Consider the following 17,334-nt stretch of genomic DNA (forward strand, 5'->3'; position numbering starts at 1 on the left):
TTAAACTCCTACAAGAAGTTGGACAGTGGTTACCTCCCATTTAGTTTTCACAAATGTCCTGAAAAGTGCTGATGTAAATGCCACGTACCTATAGTACGTGTTTGGGCGTATGACAAACCAAACATGACCACGTACCTAGTATGTGCTGGGCAGTGAAGGGGTTAAAGCTGTCATTGTATCTAAGATCATATTTTAGTTTCAAAAACTGCACCATACAATACGTGTACATAGTGTGTAGGTCTGAAGGAGAGAGTGTGGACATATAGGGTTGATAAGTATAAAAGGGCAGTATATATCAGGGTGGATATCAATTAACCCCCAGCTTATCTTGATTTCACCCCCCAGAAGGTACAACAACCGACCTGAAGGACATACTGAGGGAGTGTGGAGCGATGAGGATGATACGTATACAGGTCACAATGGAGTGGATATCTACCCTGTCTTACCTTGATTTCTGCACCAGCAGGTACAACAATGGGCCTGAAGGACAGAGAGTGGGGACAGATAGGGGTGAGCACCAGCAGGTACAACAATGGGCCTGAAGGACAGAGAGTGGGGACAGATAGGGGTGATGAAGTAACGCAGGGTACATTGGGGTGGATGTCTACCCTGTCTTACCTTGATTTCTGCACCAGCAGGTACAACAATGGGCCTGAAGGACAGAGAGTGGGGACAGATAGGGGTGATGAAGTAACGCAGGGTACATTGGGGTGGATATCTACCCGGACTTACCTTGATTTCTGCACCTGCAGGTACAACAATAGGCCTGAAGGACAGAGAGTGGGGACAGATAGGGGTGATGAGGATACAGGGTACATTGGGGTGGATGTCTACTCGGACTTACCTTGATTTCTGCACCAGCAGGTACAACAATGGGCCTGAAGGACAGAGAGTGGGGACAGATAGGGGTGATGAAGTAACGCAGGGTACATTGGGGTGGATGTCTACCCGGACTTACCTTGATTTCTGCACCAGCAGGTACAACAATGGGCCTGAAGGACAGAGAGTGGGGATGGGGACAGATAGGGGTGATGAAGTAACGCAGGGTACATTGGGGTGGATGTCTACCCGGACTTACCTTGATTTCTGCACCAGCAGGTACAACAATGGGCCTGAAGGACAGAGAGTGGGGACAGATAGGGGTGATGAGGATACAGGGTACGTTGGGGTGGATCATGGAGGCCCCAGCGGCCACGGAGTACGCTGTGCTGCCGGTAGGGGTAGAGATGATCAGACCTGTAACACGTACAATCGACAGTAAGAAAAGATTCCTGTATAAAACACAACACACAAATAGCAGATAATAATAAAATATTCTATATATACCTGCTTGAGCAGAAATCAAGGTTATATCTTAAATTTAAAAAAAGTAATTTATACGTTTATGGAATGTTTCATTGAACTTGAAGACAAAACAAAACATTCACTAGAATCTTATCAATATTATCATTTGATTCTTAATTAAAAAGGATGATGAAGATACACACCAGACAAATAATAATGAAAGGGTGAACAACAGAGAAAAGATAAATACTACTCAGTTAGACAGGCAGACTGTGAAATAGGCACAGACTGGCCCGGTACACATATGTAAACAAGCAATTATGTACTGTATGATGCACCCATAGAGACAAAAGATACAGATAGACACAAACAGGTGATCACACACACACACCTATTTATACAGACTCTTACACAATATCAGGGTCACAAAAAGCCTGATCAGCGAGCAGTAAAATGAAAGATGTCAAATTCAAATCTTAATGCAGATCTAAATGCATCTACAGGCCTGAAATGACACCTGTCATAATTTATTAAACTCTGTTTATTTTTTTAGTCTGACTCATCTTTGTGACACTACTACTACAAGATATTTTAACATTATTTTGCTTACTTGGGGATCTAAAGGAAATTCTTTTTATACGAACATAAAACACATGAGTCACAACCATGTTGAAATTATCAAAACTTCCTTTAAATCATTTTAAAGACTGAATTTTGTTTCATCCTTGTCAACAGCTGTTCAAACAACAGGTCAGATTACATAGTACCAGAATATTTAAATACATGCCATGCACACCACATTGCAAATACCGTAAGGAAAAAAAATTGAATAAATCATCACAAATTATCCTACTTGTTGGATTTCCCCCCAACTTACCGTCTCCTAAAACAGAGGTGACCAAGTGACCTTCAATATATAGGTCAAGGTTGCAGAGGTAGGATGATGGCCCCCTGTCTATCACAACTTCATTCAGAACCTGAAAAAAACAAAAACAATTTTTTTTTATCAATATGAACAAATAAACAGACACAGGCAGATACAGACATGGACATGCAGACAGACAGACTGACAGACCAACCGATAGACCGACAGACTGACCGATAGACCGACAGACAGACAGATTCTCTCTCTTTAAGTGTAACTTGAATTTCTCTCTCCCCAAAGACAGATTGTAAGAAAAAGATCCAGCCTTAATCTCAATCCTTGTAAAATGACACAGTTCAGTTCAGTTCAGTTCAGTTCAGGTCAGGTCAATTACTGAACAGAACTCTCAGACAGCCATCTTCACTTGCCAGAATATGTGTAGAAATGTTCTGTTGATTTTTGTCAATGTTCTTGACATGTGGAATGGGTTTGCTGGGTTCCTCTTTATTCATGTGGTTCATCATCACACACTTGAGTCGATACCGCAACAACAGAGGCGCCTGACCTGCAAAATCCACATTAAGCGGGAAACAAAATATGAACAATCTTTTATCCGCATAGACAGACCGTGAGGGAAACAGAGACAGATGACTCAACAGAAAGCGGAACATAGGAAAAACAGTGGAACCCCCCCTTTACAGACCCCCACCCCCAATTAAAGACTGTCCCTCCTTTTTAAGACCCGATTTTCTCAGTTTAGGAGGTCTTAAAAGGAGGGTTTCACTGTAAATATGAAGGAAGGACAAACAAAAACAAAATGGCAATCACACACACACACACCAAATCTTACACTAACACTACCATTCTTCTCCTGAGACATTCAACAATGCAAGGGAAGAAACCCTGTCATTCTATGTGTACACATTTAATTAACACAGTTCTCTCCCTTGATTATCTGCCAAACCAATCATTAGCTTAGTAGATTTTTGTGAGAAAAAAACAACAACAACAAAATAGAAACAAAGACATATAAAAACAAGGACAACAAGTCGCGTGAAGCAATATATAAACATTTAGTCAATCCGTAGGCATCAAACTAACAGATCAACTCCAAAAACCAGACACTTATCGAAAAACTGAAAAACACATACCCAGGAACTCTCATGTCAAGTTTCATGAACATCGGTCTAGTATTTTTTTTCTGAATTGCACTGGGTGGCCGAGTGGTAACGCACTTGCGCTCGGAAACGAGAGGTTGCGTGTTCGACCCTGGGTCAGGCCGCAATTTTCTCCCCCCTTTCCTAACCTAGGTGGTGGGTTCAAGTGCTAGTCTTTCGGATGAGACGAAAAACCGAGGTCCCTTCGTGTACACTACATTGGGGTGTGCACGTTAAAGATCCCACGATTGACAAAAGGGTCTTTCCTGGCAAAATTGTATAGGCATAGATAAAAATGTCCACCAAATACCCGTTTGACTTGGAATAAAGGCCGTGAAAGGTGAATGCTCGCCTAATAGGCTACTGAGCTTTACTGGCCGATGTGAATGCGTTATATATTGTGTGTAAAAAATGTCTGTTTGTCTGTCTGTCTGTAAAAAATTCCATTTCAAACGGCAGAAATTAATATGTAAGCGCCTAGGGCTATATCTAGATTAGGCGCATAAAAATGATCACAATAATAATAATAATAATTGCTCTACACATACACAGTGACACAGACACATACACCACGACCCTCGTCACGATTCCCTGTCTATGTTAAAAGATTTAGTCAAAACTTGACTAAATGTAAAAATAGACAACAAAACAAAGAGCACAAAGGAAGCCTGAACGTGATCAGCTGACCTTTGAGGATGTGGTTGATGCGATCCTTGAAGCTGTCAAAGGGGAATGGGGTGAGAAAACCCAGAGACCCCATGTTGAAGGCTATCACAGGCGGTACACTTTGCTGCACACACACATTCACATACATCCATAATTATACTCTTGATGCATTGACCAAGCTGGTTGATTTGTTAATTAGACTATTACAGACAGACAGGCTGGCTGAAAGACAGACAGATAGGCCAGACAGACGGACGGACGGACAGACAGACAGACAGACAGACAGACAGACAGACAGACAGACAGACAGACAGACAGACAGACAGACAGACAGACAGACAGGCAGACAGACAGGCAGCTAGCCAGCCAAACAGATGAGCAAACGGGCAGGCAGGCTCTAACAAAGACAGTAATGCAGACACATATATATCTTCCTGATACATGGTGACACACAAAAGGCAAAACGAGTGACAAGCTTACAGACAGACAGGCAAACAGACAGAATCGCTCAAAAACAAAAATAATACATGCAATGCCCGGACACAATACATCTTCAATGCACTTGAAGACACTGAGCATTTTGGTGATTTTTAACACAATTGTAAGCCACAACATAAAAGGAAATACAAAACATCTCCACATCTTTAAAACTTTCCAACTGACTTTTGTTTTTAAAAACCGGAAAATCATCCAAAAACGATTTTTTTAAATGATTTGCGGATGGAAATTCCATCTCTGCTAGTACTGTACACATTTCATTTGAATAGAGCGTTTGAAAGGGAATTTACCTGAAAGAGAGAGGATGCGTAGAGTAGTGTCCCATCGCCACCTAGACATACGATGAAGTCTACCTTGTCCTCCAGGTCGTCAACACCTGTCACACACACAGGTAAGATTGGAAAGGTAAGAGGATTGAACATGTTTAATCAACACAACACTCTTAAAAATACAAGCCACAAAACATGAAAATAGTGGTAAATGACCCTGATTTTCAAAGTGAGAACCTGAGGAAGTCTGTTATCAGAGTATCACACACACACACACACACACACACACACACACACACACACACACACACACACACACACACACACACACACACACACACACACACACACACACACACACACACACACACAATACATAAATAAATACTGAATAAAACAATCTTTTTTTCTCCAAGAATTGAATTAAATCATAACCTGTTTTCAGGCTGGTCATTTTTTAAACCAGTATCTGACATTACCAGTCAAACCCTGGCTCTAACTAAATCTGGTCACTCTTGATACATTTTCTCTAATTTACACATTAAGAATCAACACATTAACAATGAAAGAGGCTGAGTGAGCTATAATATCACTATACGATCACACACTCCATATGTTGGTACTCTAATCACTTTAAAGGCACATGCAAGTTCACTCTTGTGAAAACTTTTCGGCTGATCAACATCTCAGATCTAGCTGCAGACTCATGGGATAAGACCATTCCCTTTCATGTGTGGTGTTGTTGTTCTATTTGATCTGGTGGTTGTTGGTTGGTGAATGCTTCTCAGTCAAACGCAATAAAAGGGAGTCGAGCAAGCGAAGTCATTTCTTGTTCTTTATTTCGCAAAGGTTCCCGCTCGACTGCCGAGATCTTTCACAAGTCTCGCGGTCTCACGTGATCATACAGGCACACATCTTATTAGTGCAATGCGCAAAACAAACCAACAAGCGCGCAACAATGTCATGGACAGTCATCGTCTCACACATGGTCACATACCAAAACTCAACATTTTGACAGCTTGCTGTGTTGAGTTGGATTTTTTTGAAATGAATGAACTTCTTGAAATGCAACCAGCAGCCTTTACAAAATTGACTCATCAACAAATTCCCAATGTGCAGAGAGAGCATACACACAGGCTGTTCATTTTTGGTATATGACCAAGTGGAAGGGTTGTGCACGTGAACTGACCTTCCCTGAACTTCTGCAGCTTGTCCTGGACATTGATGAACTCATAGTCTTCTGCCAGCACCTCATCCTTCACCACGTTCTCCTCCACAAACACCAGCAGGCTTTTCTCCTGCTCAATACACATGATTTATCAGTAAAATTAAAATCATCATGGGAAGTTTTCACAAGACAATAGTCTCCGCTCTGACCACCCTCTCAAGCAAACTCCTTTCAATGTCTTTTATGTGTCTCGATCTCCTTTATATGGAAATCCTCTGATGGTAAATAAACCAGCAAGCAAAACTGAACCATCTTCAATAGTTTAGTCTCGGGCTAGCTAATACATCTAAAACATCGCTTACCTAAATTTATCTAAATCTTACAATAAGTTACATTGTTATCTTAAGCGTAAAGAATTTTGGGAAGTCTATGATGGCAGGGTATAACATTCATATCAGCTCATTGGGATAGATACAAAAACACACACATGCAAGCAGTACATGTATGCAAGCGCACGCACGCACGCACGCGCACGCACCCACACCCACACACACACACACACACACACACACTTCAACTTCTTTTGGTTGATTTTTGCAAATATGCCGGAAAAGTTAATCTTAGCAACACCCTTGTATTAACAACTCCCTACTCCAAAAAATAATCACAACAACACCAATGACTGTTGGAGTACCTGTAACCCAGCTATTGCCCCTAACTTCAAAGATGTTTATACACCGTAGTACATATTATGTATATGCACTGATCCGTGTAGACAAGTAGTATTCATCAAAAGTCAGTCAACCAACTTAGAATTACTTGCTGCAAAACTTTCCTTGTGAACAGTTTTTTCCCTCACTTACATAGGGAAAAAACAGGACAGAATGAAGCCAAGCATGACCTGTAACAACCACAAGACACACTAATAGGTCTCTCAAGGCGAGAGTGACAGAGCTGATTCTTGGAGTTTTCTAATGAACAACGCTGACAGAGATGTCTAATTACTCTCTCCCTCCCTCACCTTCTTCCATCTCCTTTCTTTATCCTTCCCACCCCTACCCATATCCATAACCCAAACACATGGTGTTTTGGTAAGGGGGATTCGATCGATTGTGCATCTCACATGGGTGGGATTGAAAAATGGCATGAATCCTGAACCTCAACCAAACCAACAACAACAAAACAACAAGAAGGGCAAAGCCCATACGACTCACATGCTTGACCTTGACCTTTACATGAAATAACTAAACCTAGCAATGACATCATACACTAAGAACTGCTTTACACATTTTTCCTACCAAAATACATGTGACCTTGACCCAAGGTCAAGGTCATCCAAGGTCATGCAACACAAAGCTGTTAATTCAAGACATAGGAAGTACAATGGTGCTTATTGGCTCTTTCTACCATGAGATATGGTCACTTTTAGTGGTTCACAACCTTATTTTGGTCACATTTCATAAGGGTCAAAGTGACCTTGACCTTGATCATATGTGACCAAATGTGTCTCATGATGAAAGCATAACATGTGCCCCACATAATTTTTAAGTTTGAAACAGTTATCTTCCATAGTTCAGGGTCAAGGTCACTTCAAAATATGTATACAATCCAACTTTGAAGAGCTCCTGTGACCTTGACCTTGAAGCAAGGTAAACCAAACTGGTATCAAAAGATGGGGCTTACTTTGCCCTATATATCATATATAGGTGAGGTATTGAATCTCAAAAACTTCAGAGAAAATGGGAAAAATAGCTGTTATTTAGACATTTATGGCCCCTGCGACCTTGACCTTGAAGCAAGGTCAAGATGCTATGTATGTTTTTTGGGGCCTTGTCATCATACACCATCTTGCCAAATTTAATACTGATAGACTGAATAGTGTCCAAGAAATATCCAACGTTAAAGTTTTCCGGACGGACGTCCGGACGGACGACTCGGGTGAGTACATAGACTCACTTTTGCTTCGCATGTGAGTCAAAAACAAGTCGCGTAAGGCGAAATTACTACATTTAGTCAAGCTGTCGAACTCACGGGATGAAACTGAACGCACTGCATTTATTCACTAAGACAGTACAGCTTCGTCAATCCCCGCGTGAAGGAAATCGCTCACCTTCCACGTGCAAAACGTAGTGATATTGACACGCCAGATTAGCGCGGTAGCGTATTGTGCATGCTAAGCAGGAAAGCGCTTTTTTCTGTATTTTTGTTAACTTTCTGAGCTTGTTTTGAATACAACCTATCATATCTATATGTTTTTGGAATCAGGAAATGATCACGAATAAGATGACATCATTTTTGGATCGATTTCTTACATTTTAATCGTAAGACTAATTAATCTATTTTCGTTAATTGTGATCACATTTTAAGAGTAAACATGACATATGTATATATTTTTAGATTCAGAATGTGATGAAGAATACGATGCAATCAATTTTAAATCCGTTTGCGAAAAATCGATTTTAATGACAACTTTAATGAGCAAAGTCATTAATTAAATTTTAAGCCTCCATGCTGAAATGCAATACCAAAGTCCGGGCTTCGTCAAAGATTACTTGACCAAAATTTCAACCAATTTGGTTGAAAAATGAGAGCGTGACAGTGCCGCCTCAACTTTCACAAAAAGCCGGATATGACATCATCAAAGACATTTATTAAAAAAATGAAAAAAAACCGTCTGGGGATATCATACCCACTGCAGGAACACTCATGTAAAATTTCATAAAGATCGGTCCAGTAGTTTACTCTGAATCGCTCTACACACACACACACACACACACACACACCACGACCCTCGTCTCGATTCCCCCGGCAAAACTTGACTAAATGTAAAAAAGAGAGAGAAAAAAAGAGAGGTCATAATCGAATCCGGATTTCCCGCATAGAAGAATCCCACCCATGATCTCATGCTCAGCCTAGCTGTCTGAAGTCAAGAGTCACTGTGGGATCGCATTGTTTCTAGATTCACAAACACCAATGCTTTAAGACCCCCCCAATCCCTCACACATCTGCCCCTTTCTCCTTCCATCTTCCTCACCCCCCCCCCCCTCCTTGCCTCACCTGTATGAGCCAGAGGACCAGGTCCCTGAACGCGTGGGTGACCGTGGGGTCGAATGGTTTCTTGATGATCAGCACAGACAGCGGTGTCTTCACCCAGTTCAGTCTCTGGCTGCTGGGGTCCGGGATCTTTCTGCAACACACAACAACACGAGACGGGTGTTGAGGGACAGTTTGGATGACCTAGTGATTCCAGGTGTCATTGTCGTGTTTTTCCTGCCATTCTGTTCCTCTCTGTATGTCTCACTTTTCTGCTTTTCGGTCTATCTGTATTGTTGTCTCTTTCTCTCTCTCGTCTGTCTCTGCCTCTTTCTCTGTCTCTCTGTCTTTCCCTCTCTCACTGACTGTCTCTCACTCTCTCTCTCTCTATTTCTGTCTCCCTCTCTTTCTCCTTCCCTCTCTCTTTCCCCCCTCTCTCTCCTTCTCTGTCTGTCTGTCTGTCTGTCTGTCTGTATCTTTGTATCTCTCTCTCCCTCAAACAAAGATCCAAAAAGTCGCAGACCTACAGACACAATGCCAGACAGCCAGATGAACACATGATCCTTCAAACATAATTTACACAAAACGATGCTATTTTTTATATTTTTTTAATTTTTTTTATACACTTATTTATTTTTTACAAACAAGACAAGACAAGACAAGACAAAATCTTTATCATCGAGGGTAATAGATAAGCAAGAATATTGCTTTTTTACATCCAGCCCTCGCCCTAATTTTGGGTCAACAAGAACAGAAAACAATATAATCAAAGAACTATCACATCAAACTTAGTTCCCGGTTCAAAAAACCAACAAACACCGAAAACTCCAAACTGTTTCCTTACCTTGCAAGTTGACACAATGATAAACAATCAAAATAGTCAATACACTTCAACTAACCTACAACTAAAACTTGTACAGAGAAAGGTTAGAGGAAAATGAAAGCAAAGCAAGAGAGACAGTGCACCAACACGTCTTCACAGGACGAAAACCATTCGTTCAGTGACGTATTCCCGCGTTCTATCTCACGTGACCCATTCCTCTCGGAATTGTGGGAGATAAAACTTAATACATTATAACAAAGACAACACAAGCAAAACAATGAGGACATTATGAACGTACTACCTGCTTAATAATAATACAGTCAAAACGACGCTATTTGGCACTGTGCAGTAGAGTAGGTATCAGAACAATGTTCACCTGTAAGACCCCAAAACAAAATGGAATATAAACAAACAAGTACAACGGAAAAAGAAGATAAGAACTTAAAGGCACAGTAACTTAGTCTCCCGTAAACCATCACAGAGCTCCCCGAGCGTCTACATACAGTACAAGCATACTTCCATTTGAACGCTCACCGAACGGGAACATCCTGGCTGCTTTCTGTCGAGCGTGAGAAATTTTCAAAGAATTTATTTTCGTGGACTTAGCCTTTAACAATACTGGCGCCTCGTTTTGGTGCTGGCTGTAATGAATATTCAATACCGGAAATCACGCCCGGACAGTAAGCCTCCCGTAAACTACTGTCAGGCTTACACACAGTACAAACACCCTTCCATTTGAACGCTCACCAAACGGGAACTGCCATCCTAGGTGCCCTACGTAAAGAGCGAGCAATTTTTAAAGAATTAATTTTGAAGATTGTCAAAAAGGAGTTACTTCCCTTCGGGTCTCATTCAGAAAAGCCCGGAAGCAGGGTCACGCAAGGGTCGTAGCAGACGACGGTTTATCAGTACATATCGCCGTTCCTCTCAACAGTCAAAAGCCATCACTAGAGTTCTTGTGAACCACAGCCGTTTGTTTCGTGCATAAAAACGTGCTATTGTAGATATTAAGCTCACATCGAGTCGCATTCAAATGACTAACTGACGACTACATGGTGAAAAAGGGAAACTGGATCACACGGGTTCACGATGGCTCAGGGGTAAGATAAACCACGAAAAAATAAATTCTTTGAAAATTGTTCGCTCTTTATACGGAGGGCACCTAGGATGTTCTCAATCGGTGAGTGTTTAAAGCCATATGTACTCGATGACTATACACGCTAATTGCTTTACCAACAGCTGGAGACAGACTAAATTAAGTTCCCTGCAAAATATTGTGGTCTAGGACCCCTTAAATGTTGAGATATTTGAATTTTCATTTTGATCTGGATCGTCCTATTTATAGATTTGGCAACACATGTAACGTTGATGCAAGGGAGAGAACACCGCGGCTTTGTTGACATCCTCACTTTTTCAGAGGCTAGAACAAGCTGTAATGCATGTATTATGGTCCGCGCATGGTGACGTATCGTCATTATATGGTCTTATGGTGCGTTTGACATCGATTGTGGGCAAACTACACTTTGTAAACACGGGAGTGCGTTAGTATGCCTTTAAATGAAAGGGCGTTTGTACTGTGTGTAAAAGCCTGACCGTATCTGTGATGGTTTACGGGAGGCTTACTGTGCCTTTAAGAACCACTAATAATTGAACACAACAACAGCGACGATTATAGGAAAAAACAACTTCACCACCACCACTAAAACACACACAAAAACACAACAAACACTTCACAGAGTGCCAAAATATAGCCGGTGGCAGACTGCGTGATCAACCGCTGTATCTGACGAATGATACTGTATAATTCAATCTGATATTTTTTAACAATCACTCTGACGGATGCAAATAGTTGTTGATTTGAGCTTCAGATATCCTTGAACATGACGTATTGGCCTCTCCTTGGCTGCACTTGTTAAATTATGGTAATGAACTACAGCCGTTTAGGCGCTTTTGTAATCCATATAGACAGACAGAAAGAGAGAGAGACTAACTAGAGAGATGGGGAGGGAGAGAGAGAGAGAGAGAGAGAGAGAGAGAGAGAGAGAGAGAGAGAGAGAGAGAGAGAGAGAGAGAGAGAGAGAGAGAGAGAGAGAGAGAGAGAGAGAGAGAGAAAGAGAGAGAGAGAGAGAGAGAGAGAGAGAGGGGTAGAGCGAGAGGGGCGGAGGGAGGGATAGAGAGACAAGACAAGACAAAATCTTTATTATCAAGGGTTCTTTCTTTATTTGGTGTTTAACGTCGTTTTCAACCATTCAAGGTTATATCGCGACGAGGAAAGGGGGGAGATGGGATAGGGGAAAGGGGGGAGATGGGATAGAGCCACTTGTTAATTGTTTCTGGTTCACAAAAGCACTAATAAAAAAAATTGCTCCAGGGGCTTGCAACGTAGTACAATATATGACCTTACTGGGAGAATGCAAGTTTCCAGTACAAAGGACTTAACATTTCTTACATACTGCTTGACTAAAATCTTTACAAAAATTGACTATATTCCATACAAGAAACACTTAACAAGGGTAAAAGGAGAAACAGAACCGTTAGTCGCCTCTTACGACATGCTGGGTAGCATCGGGTAAATTCTTTCTCGTCCCAACCAATATGGGACTCCCCCTAACCCGCGGGGAGTATTATCGAGGGTAATAGCAAGAATATATATGCTTTTTAACATCCAGGGTCAACAGGAACAAAAAAGAGAAAGAGAGAAGCACAGAGAGAGAGGGTGGGGGAGAGAGAGAGAGAGAGAGAGAGAGAGAGAGAGAGAGAGAGAGAGAGAGAGAGAGAGAGGGGCGGAGAGACATAGAGGTAGAGACAGAGAGAGCGTGGGAGAAAGACAGAAGGGAGAGAGAGAGAGGTGGAGAGAGAGAGAGGTAGAGAGAGAGAGAGAGAGGGTGGGAGAAAGAGAGAGAGAGAGAAAGAGAGAGAGAGAAAGAGAGAGAGAGGGAGAGAGAGAAAGAGAGAGAGAGAGAGAGAGAGAGAGAGAGAGAGAGAGAGAGAGAGAGAGAGAGAGAGAGAGAGAGAGAGAGAGATAGGCAGGGAGAGACAGCTCAGACAATGAAAGAGAGAGAGAGATTCTCTCTTCTGAACTTCTTCCCCTTCCAAATGTAAACGCAGGCGGATCCTTCACTAACAGAAGCTGAGACCTATGGGGTCGCTTGCAAACAAAAAACCGTGTGAAACCTAGAGATTACAACATCATCATATTACCCACCTGCACACAGCAGACGACACTCCGTGTAGGTGTCCGTTCAACTTATGTCGGTAACCGTTGACTGTCATTTTTCCTGGCATTTTTCAATCTGCCCCTCCACACCACTTAAATCGTCGCTCAGACCACGATTACTGTAGGAGCTTTCGATGGTTGTTGATACGTGTTCCTTTTGCATCTGTACTCCATGGTACCGCTTTTGCTTTTATACGCGATGATACGCGATGATACGCTGTTTGCGTTTCACTCCGTAGTCCGCCTTTTGCATTTTGTACACTGTAGTACGTTTTTCGCAGGTCACGGCATAGTGTGTCTATTTTATTTGCACATTTTTTTAAACGTATTTCTTTCTTACATCCCGATGCGTCTCTTGCATCGTCACGTCACAGCGACCGTAAGAATTCAGTAAACTATTCCCATGTTTTCTGTTTCAGTTCTTCAAACACTGTTCCATCACAAACGTCTGGAGTACGTTTCGGCGCTTTCACTAAGAGTGATCATCCGTGTGCAGTAAATGTCAACTCCTGAACGAATCCAGTACTTGTGTTCCCTTTTATTCTCAGACACACGATTACCGCACACAAATGCACAGCAGGTTCTGGCAGAAGATTCATCCTCCTTATTATGCTGTGTGTGTAAACTCGCATATATTATATCCCTTCGAAAATGTTGGATCACTTTTCGTGGTTTCGTTGGTGTCAGATTTACGAAGGCTCGACGAGAATGACTTGTATGCTAACCCATTGTAACCGTTGTTTGGTACAATGCACAGTTTTTCACAACAGCTGTAGCGATGAAGGAACGCTAGCTACTAGAAGAACTTTATCATAACTCACCTACGTCAGAGTCCATAGCATTTCATGCGATTTCGTCTATATTCCGCGTATGTCATTTGTTGAATTTTAAAGCTCTTCTTTCAGGGAGAATTTTCTTTCTTTCTCGCAGCTGGATTGCCGTTCACACACAGTTCTCTTGTACCCTCTCTTTGTGAAAAAAAAGCAGGATGTAAAATATAAACCAAAAATGACGACAGACCATGTCTAAATTGTTGCAACCTGAACTTCCTGGCGAATACGTTATCTTATTTTTTTTATCACGCAGTCAAAAGGAAATTACTGTGTTCTTTCTTTGAGAGCTTTGTAGAGAAGAAAAAAACCATGCACGCACGCATGCATGCTCACACGATCGAACACACGCACACCCTAACACCCACCCAACCGCGCACACACGTCACACACACACACGCACCAAAACAACCGTTTATCGAGTTCTACTTCATTCATTCCTCAACACGAAATGAATTTCCCACGATAGCTTTCTTCGGCCGTTTTTTTTTTAACTGACTTAGAGTTATACACTTTATGAAATCGCATTCATGCAGATCTCTCGAATCTCCCTTTCTCTCAACAATGGCATAAATACCAGTTATAGTTGTGTCGCAGAATGTTTTCATCTTGGATAAACTGCGACACCGTTCCCACTATAGGTTTCAACGGCCCGTTTCTTGAACTGAGCTATGCGCTCCATGAATTCACGTTTATATATATATATATATCCTCTACTCCCCCGCAATGCATTCCTTCTCCCGCCCTCCCATCCCTGCCCCCCCCCCCCCCCTTCCACCGACCTATCTAGTACTAGTATTGTGTATCTCTTCCACCTCCCCCCCCCCCTAGATTGTCCCTGTATCTGTCTGTCAGTCAGTCAGTCTGTCTGTCTGTCTGTCCCTCTCTCTCTGGTCTCTGTCTGTCTGTCTCTTTTTCTCTCTCTTTCTGTCTGTCTGTCTCTCTCTTTCTGTCTGTCTCCCCCCCCCCCCCCCCTCTGTCTATCTCTCAATCACTGTCTCTGGCAGACTCACTGTGATAGCACCAGTCTCTATTCCACACCTCTGTCTATCTCTCAATCACTGTCTCTGGCAGACTCACTGTGATAGCACCAGTCTCTATTGCACACTGACCGCACAATCAACGGCTACATGCACAGACAACAGCGAGAATTCTCACTCCACATCCGCACATCCGACTTCAAAGGAAGAAACATTCGCAGAACATCCCTCAATGCCACGCGATCTCTCTATCAGTCAAACACACACTGATCCATAGCTATGCGAAACTCAAACGGATCTCTGCATCGTATAATTTAAACAACTTCGAGGATGATACGGTATTTTGTGTGTTGGTATTGATCAGTGTGTGTGTGTGTGTGTGTGTGTGTGTGTGTGTGTGTGTGTGTGTGTGTGAAACACATAACAGGACACGCATCAAATTGTCCTCATTTTCTTCCTCTCTTGTTATGCCTTGGGCAATTAAAGATTCTGTATTCTACAACTATGCCACGCACCGCAAATACCACGAATCACATGTTCTCTTTTTCTCTCAGGTAAAACTCCACCCGACACACACCAATCGCAATACCCACCCACCCTTGAATCAAAGCACAGACTATGAATGACAATTCATACTTCTACCTTGTGATATAGTATTTTAGGTGACAGATTTGTTTTAAATCAACATTTAAATAATAATGCGTATTAGAAATCATGGGCTCTAAGTCCATTTTTATTTTTTTTTATTTTTTTTTTTTTAGAGAGAAAACGACGTCATATTGAGCGGACACTGCGAGCGATGCACACGACAGCTCATTTTTCACTATGTCGCTCATAATCGTTTGAATGTATGTAATTATCAGTCGGTGTTGCCTAACGAGGGGAACACATCTCCCAAGGCACACCCCCCCCCCAAAAAAAAAAAAAAAAAAAAAAAATTTAAAAAAACAAAAAAAAAAGGACACCGGGTCTTTTTGTAAAGCGTCTTTTAATGTTTAGCGTGTCTTCGATTTGAAGGCTAAGGATGAACTTATCTCATCCACAAGTCTTAACGACAGATCTGTGTTTTTTTGCATGATCGTTTACACTGAAAGCATTGCATCTTTCAAGTGTATCGTCCTTGCTCTGAACAGAAAAATGGCGTTAAGGCGCACTCCTTCCCGTGAAAACAGTTCAGCTGACCATCTGAGATCTGACCAGGCTTTGACATGAAACAAGACAATCCCTCCACTTAAGTCACATTCCAAAATAAACAGCCTGGGTGCTCTCTGTGGGATTTAATTTAATTTATTTTTTTTTCAAGAAATGATTTCATCAAAAAAAATCAAACTTAATAACCACAGCAAGCAGCCACGGTGTTGGGTTTTGGTATGTGTCCAAGTGGAGTGATGATCTTATCCCGTGTAAATTAAAAGCCTGGCCAGATCTGAGATGGTGAACCGAACCGATGTTTTCACGAGAAGGAGTGTGCCTTGAAAGTCTTTCTAAATCTAGTTGTCAGCATCGTTTTGCTTACCGGCACGGTTGGCTTAGTGGTAAGGCGTCCGCCCCGTGATAGGGAGGTCGTGGGTTCGAACCCCGGCCGGGTCATACCTAAGACTTTAAAATTGGCAATCTGGTGGCTGCTCCGCCTGGCGTCTGGCATTATGGGGTTAGTTCTAGAACTGGTTGGTCCGGTGTCAGAATAATGTGACTGGGTGAGACATGAAGCCTGTGCTACGACTTCTGTCTTGTGTGTGGCGCACGTTATATGTCAAAGCAGCACCGACCTGATATGGCCCTTCGTGGTCGGCTGGGCGTTAAGCAAACAAACAAACAAACAAACAAACAACAAAAATCGTTTTGCTCGTCCCTCTATGTGTGAAAACAGATTATTATTCAGGCGTATTCTTTCAAGCATATACAATTACATTTCAAGTTCAACGACCCTCCTCCCCAATCCTTCCTCCTTCACAACCAGTAGGCCCACGTTTTAGAGTGCTTCCTGGTTCACTTTATGTGTCTACAACCACTCACCACGTTCGTTTAATTCATTATTACACCCCATCCCCGTTAAATGGGGGGTGTTGTTGTATAGGTTTGGCTGTTCTGTCCGCATTCCGATATCTCATGTTGACGGGCGAATTGATCTGAAGTTTGGTGTTGCTTGGTAAATATAGCTGGGAACACACAGTCGCATGTTCCTGACATGCGATGACATTATTTTTGTAGTTTCACTGTCAACTGTGTCGGGTTAGAATGAGCTAAAGCGGATCCTAAGTAAGTACCAGATAACCCAACTGTTTTTATGTGAATTCTGTCCCCTGAATAAACCGCAAAGACGCAAAGCAATTACCCTACGACTGGTGTCGGTCCTGGCCACAGCGTCATACACCCATACTAAAGAATCCCCGTTTTAAGACCATGCAAAATATGAGAAAATTATGTCTGAAAGGGGAGGAAGTATTGAAATTGAGATAAATTTGGAGAGCTTAATATGAACAGAAAATCTGAAAGGCAAAAAGTCTTAAAAGGCCGGAGAGGGGTCTTAAGTCGGGGGGGGGG

General features: G+C 42.1%; 1 protein-coding gene across 3 annotated transcripts in view; it reads right to left on the reverse strand.

Annotated features, from left to right (window-relative positions):
- Window positions 1–17,334, reverse strand: part of LOC138978248 (NAD kinase-like) — a 44,765-nt gene that overhangs the window by 11,906 nt on the left and 15,525 nt on the right. For 2 of the 3 annotated variants that reach the window (XM_070350912.1, XM_070350915.1), the window contains 7 exons: window positions 8,965–9,094; window positions 5,929–6,037; window positions 4,761–4,846; window positions 3,994–4,096; window positions 2,578–2,714; window positions 2,162–2,261; window positions 1,079–1,236 (listed from right to left, as the gene is read on the reverse strand). In XM_070350912.1, the coding sequence (XP_070207013.1) occupies window positions 1,079–1,236; window positions 2,162–2,261; window positions 2,578–2,714; window positions 3,994–4,096; window positions 4,761–4,846; window positions 5,929–6,037; window positions 8,965–9,094 (823 nt within the window). Of the gene's footprint in view, window positions 1–1,078; window positions 1,237–2,161; window positions 2,262–2,577; window positions 2,715–3,993; window positions 4,097–4,760; window positions 4,847–5,928; window positions 6,038–8,964; window positions 9,095–12,968; window positions 13,949–14,387; window positions 14,463–17,334 lie in introns of those variants that run through there. The other variant, XM_070350914.1, reaches the window with a different exon arrangement.

The sequence above is a fragment of the Littorina saxatilis genome, linkage group LG10, assembly GCF_037325665.1.
Source record: "Littorina saxatilis isolate snail1 linkage group LG10, US_GU_Lsax_2.0, whole genome shotgun sequence".
Classification (NCBI taxonomy): domain Eukaryota; kingdom Metazoa; phylum Mollusca; class Gastropoda; order Littorinimorpha; family Littorinidae; genus Littorina; species Littorina saxatilis.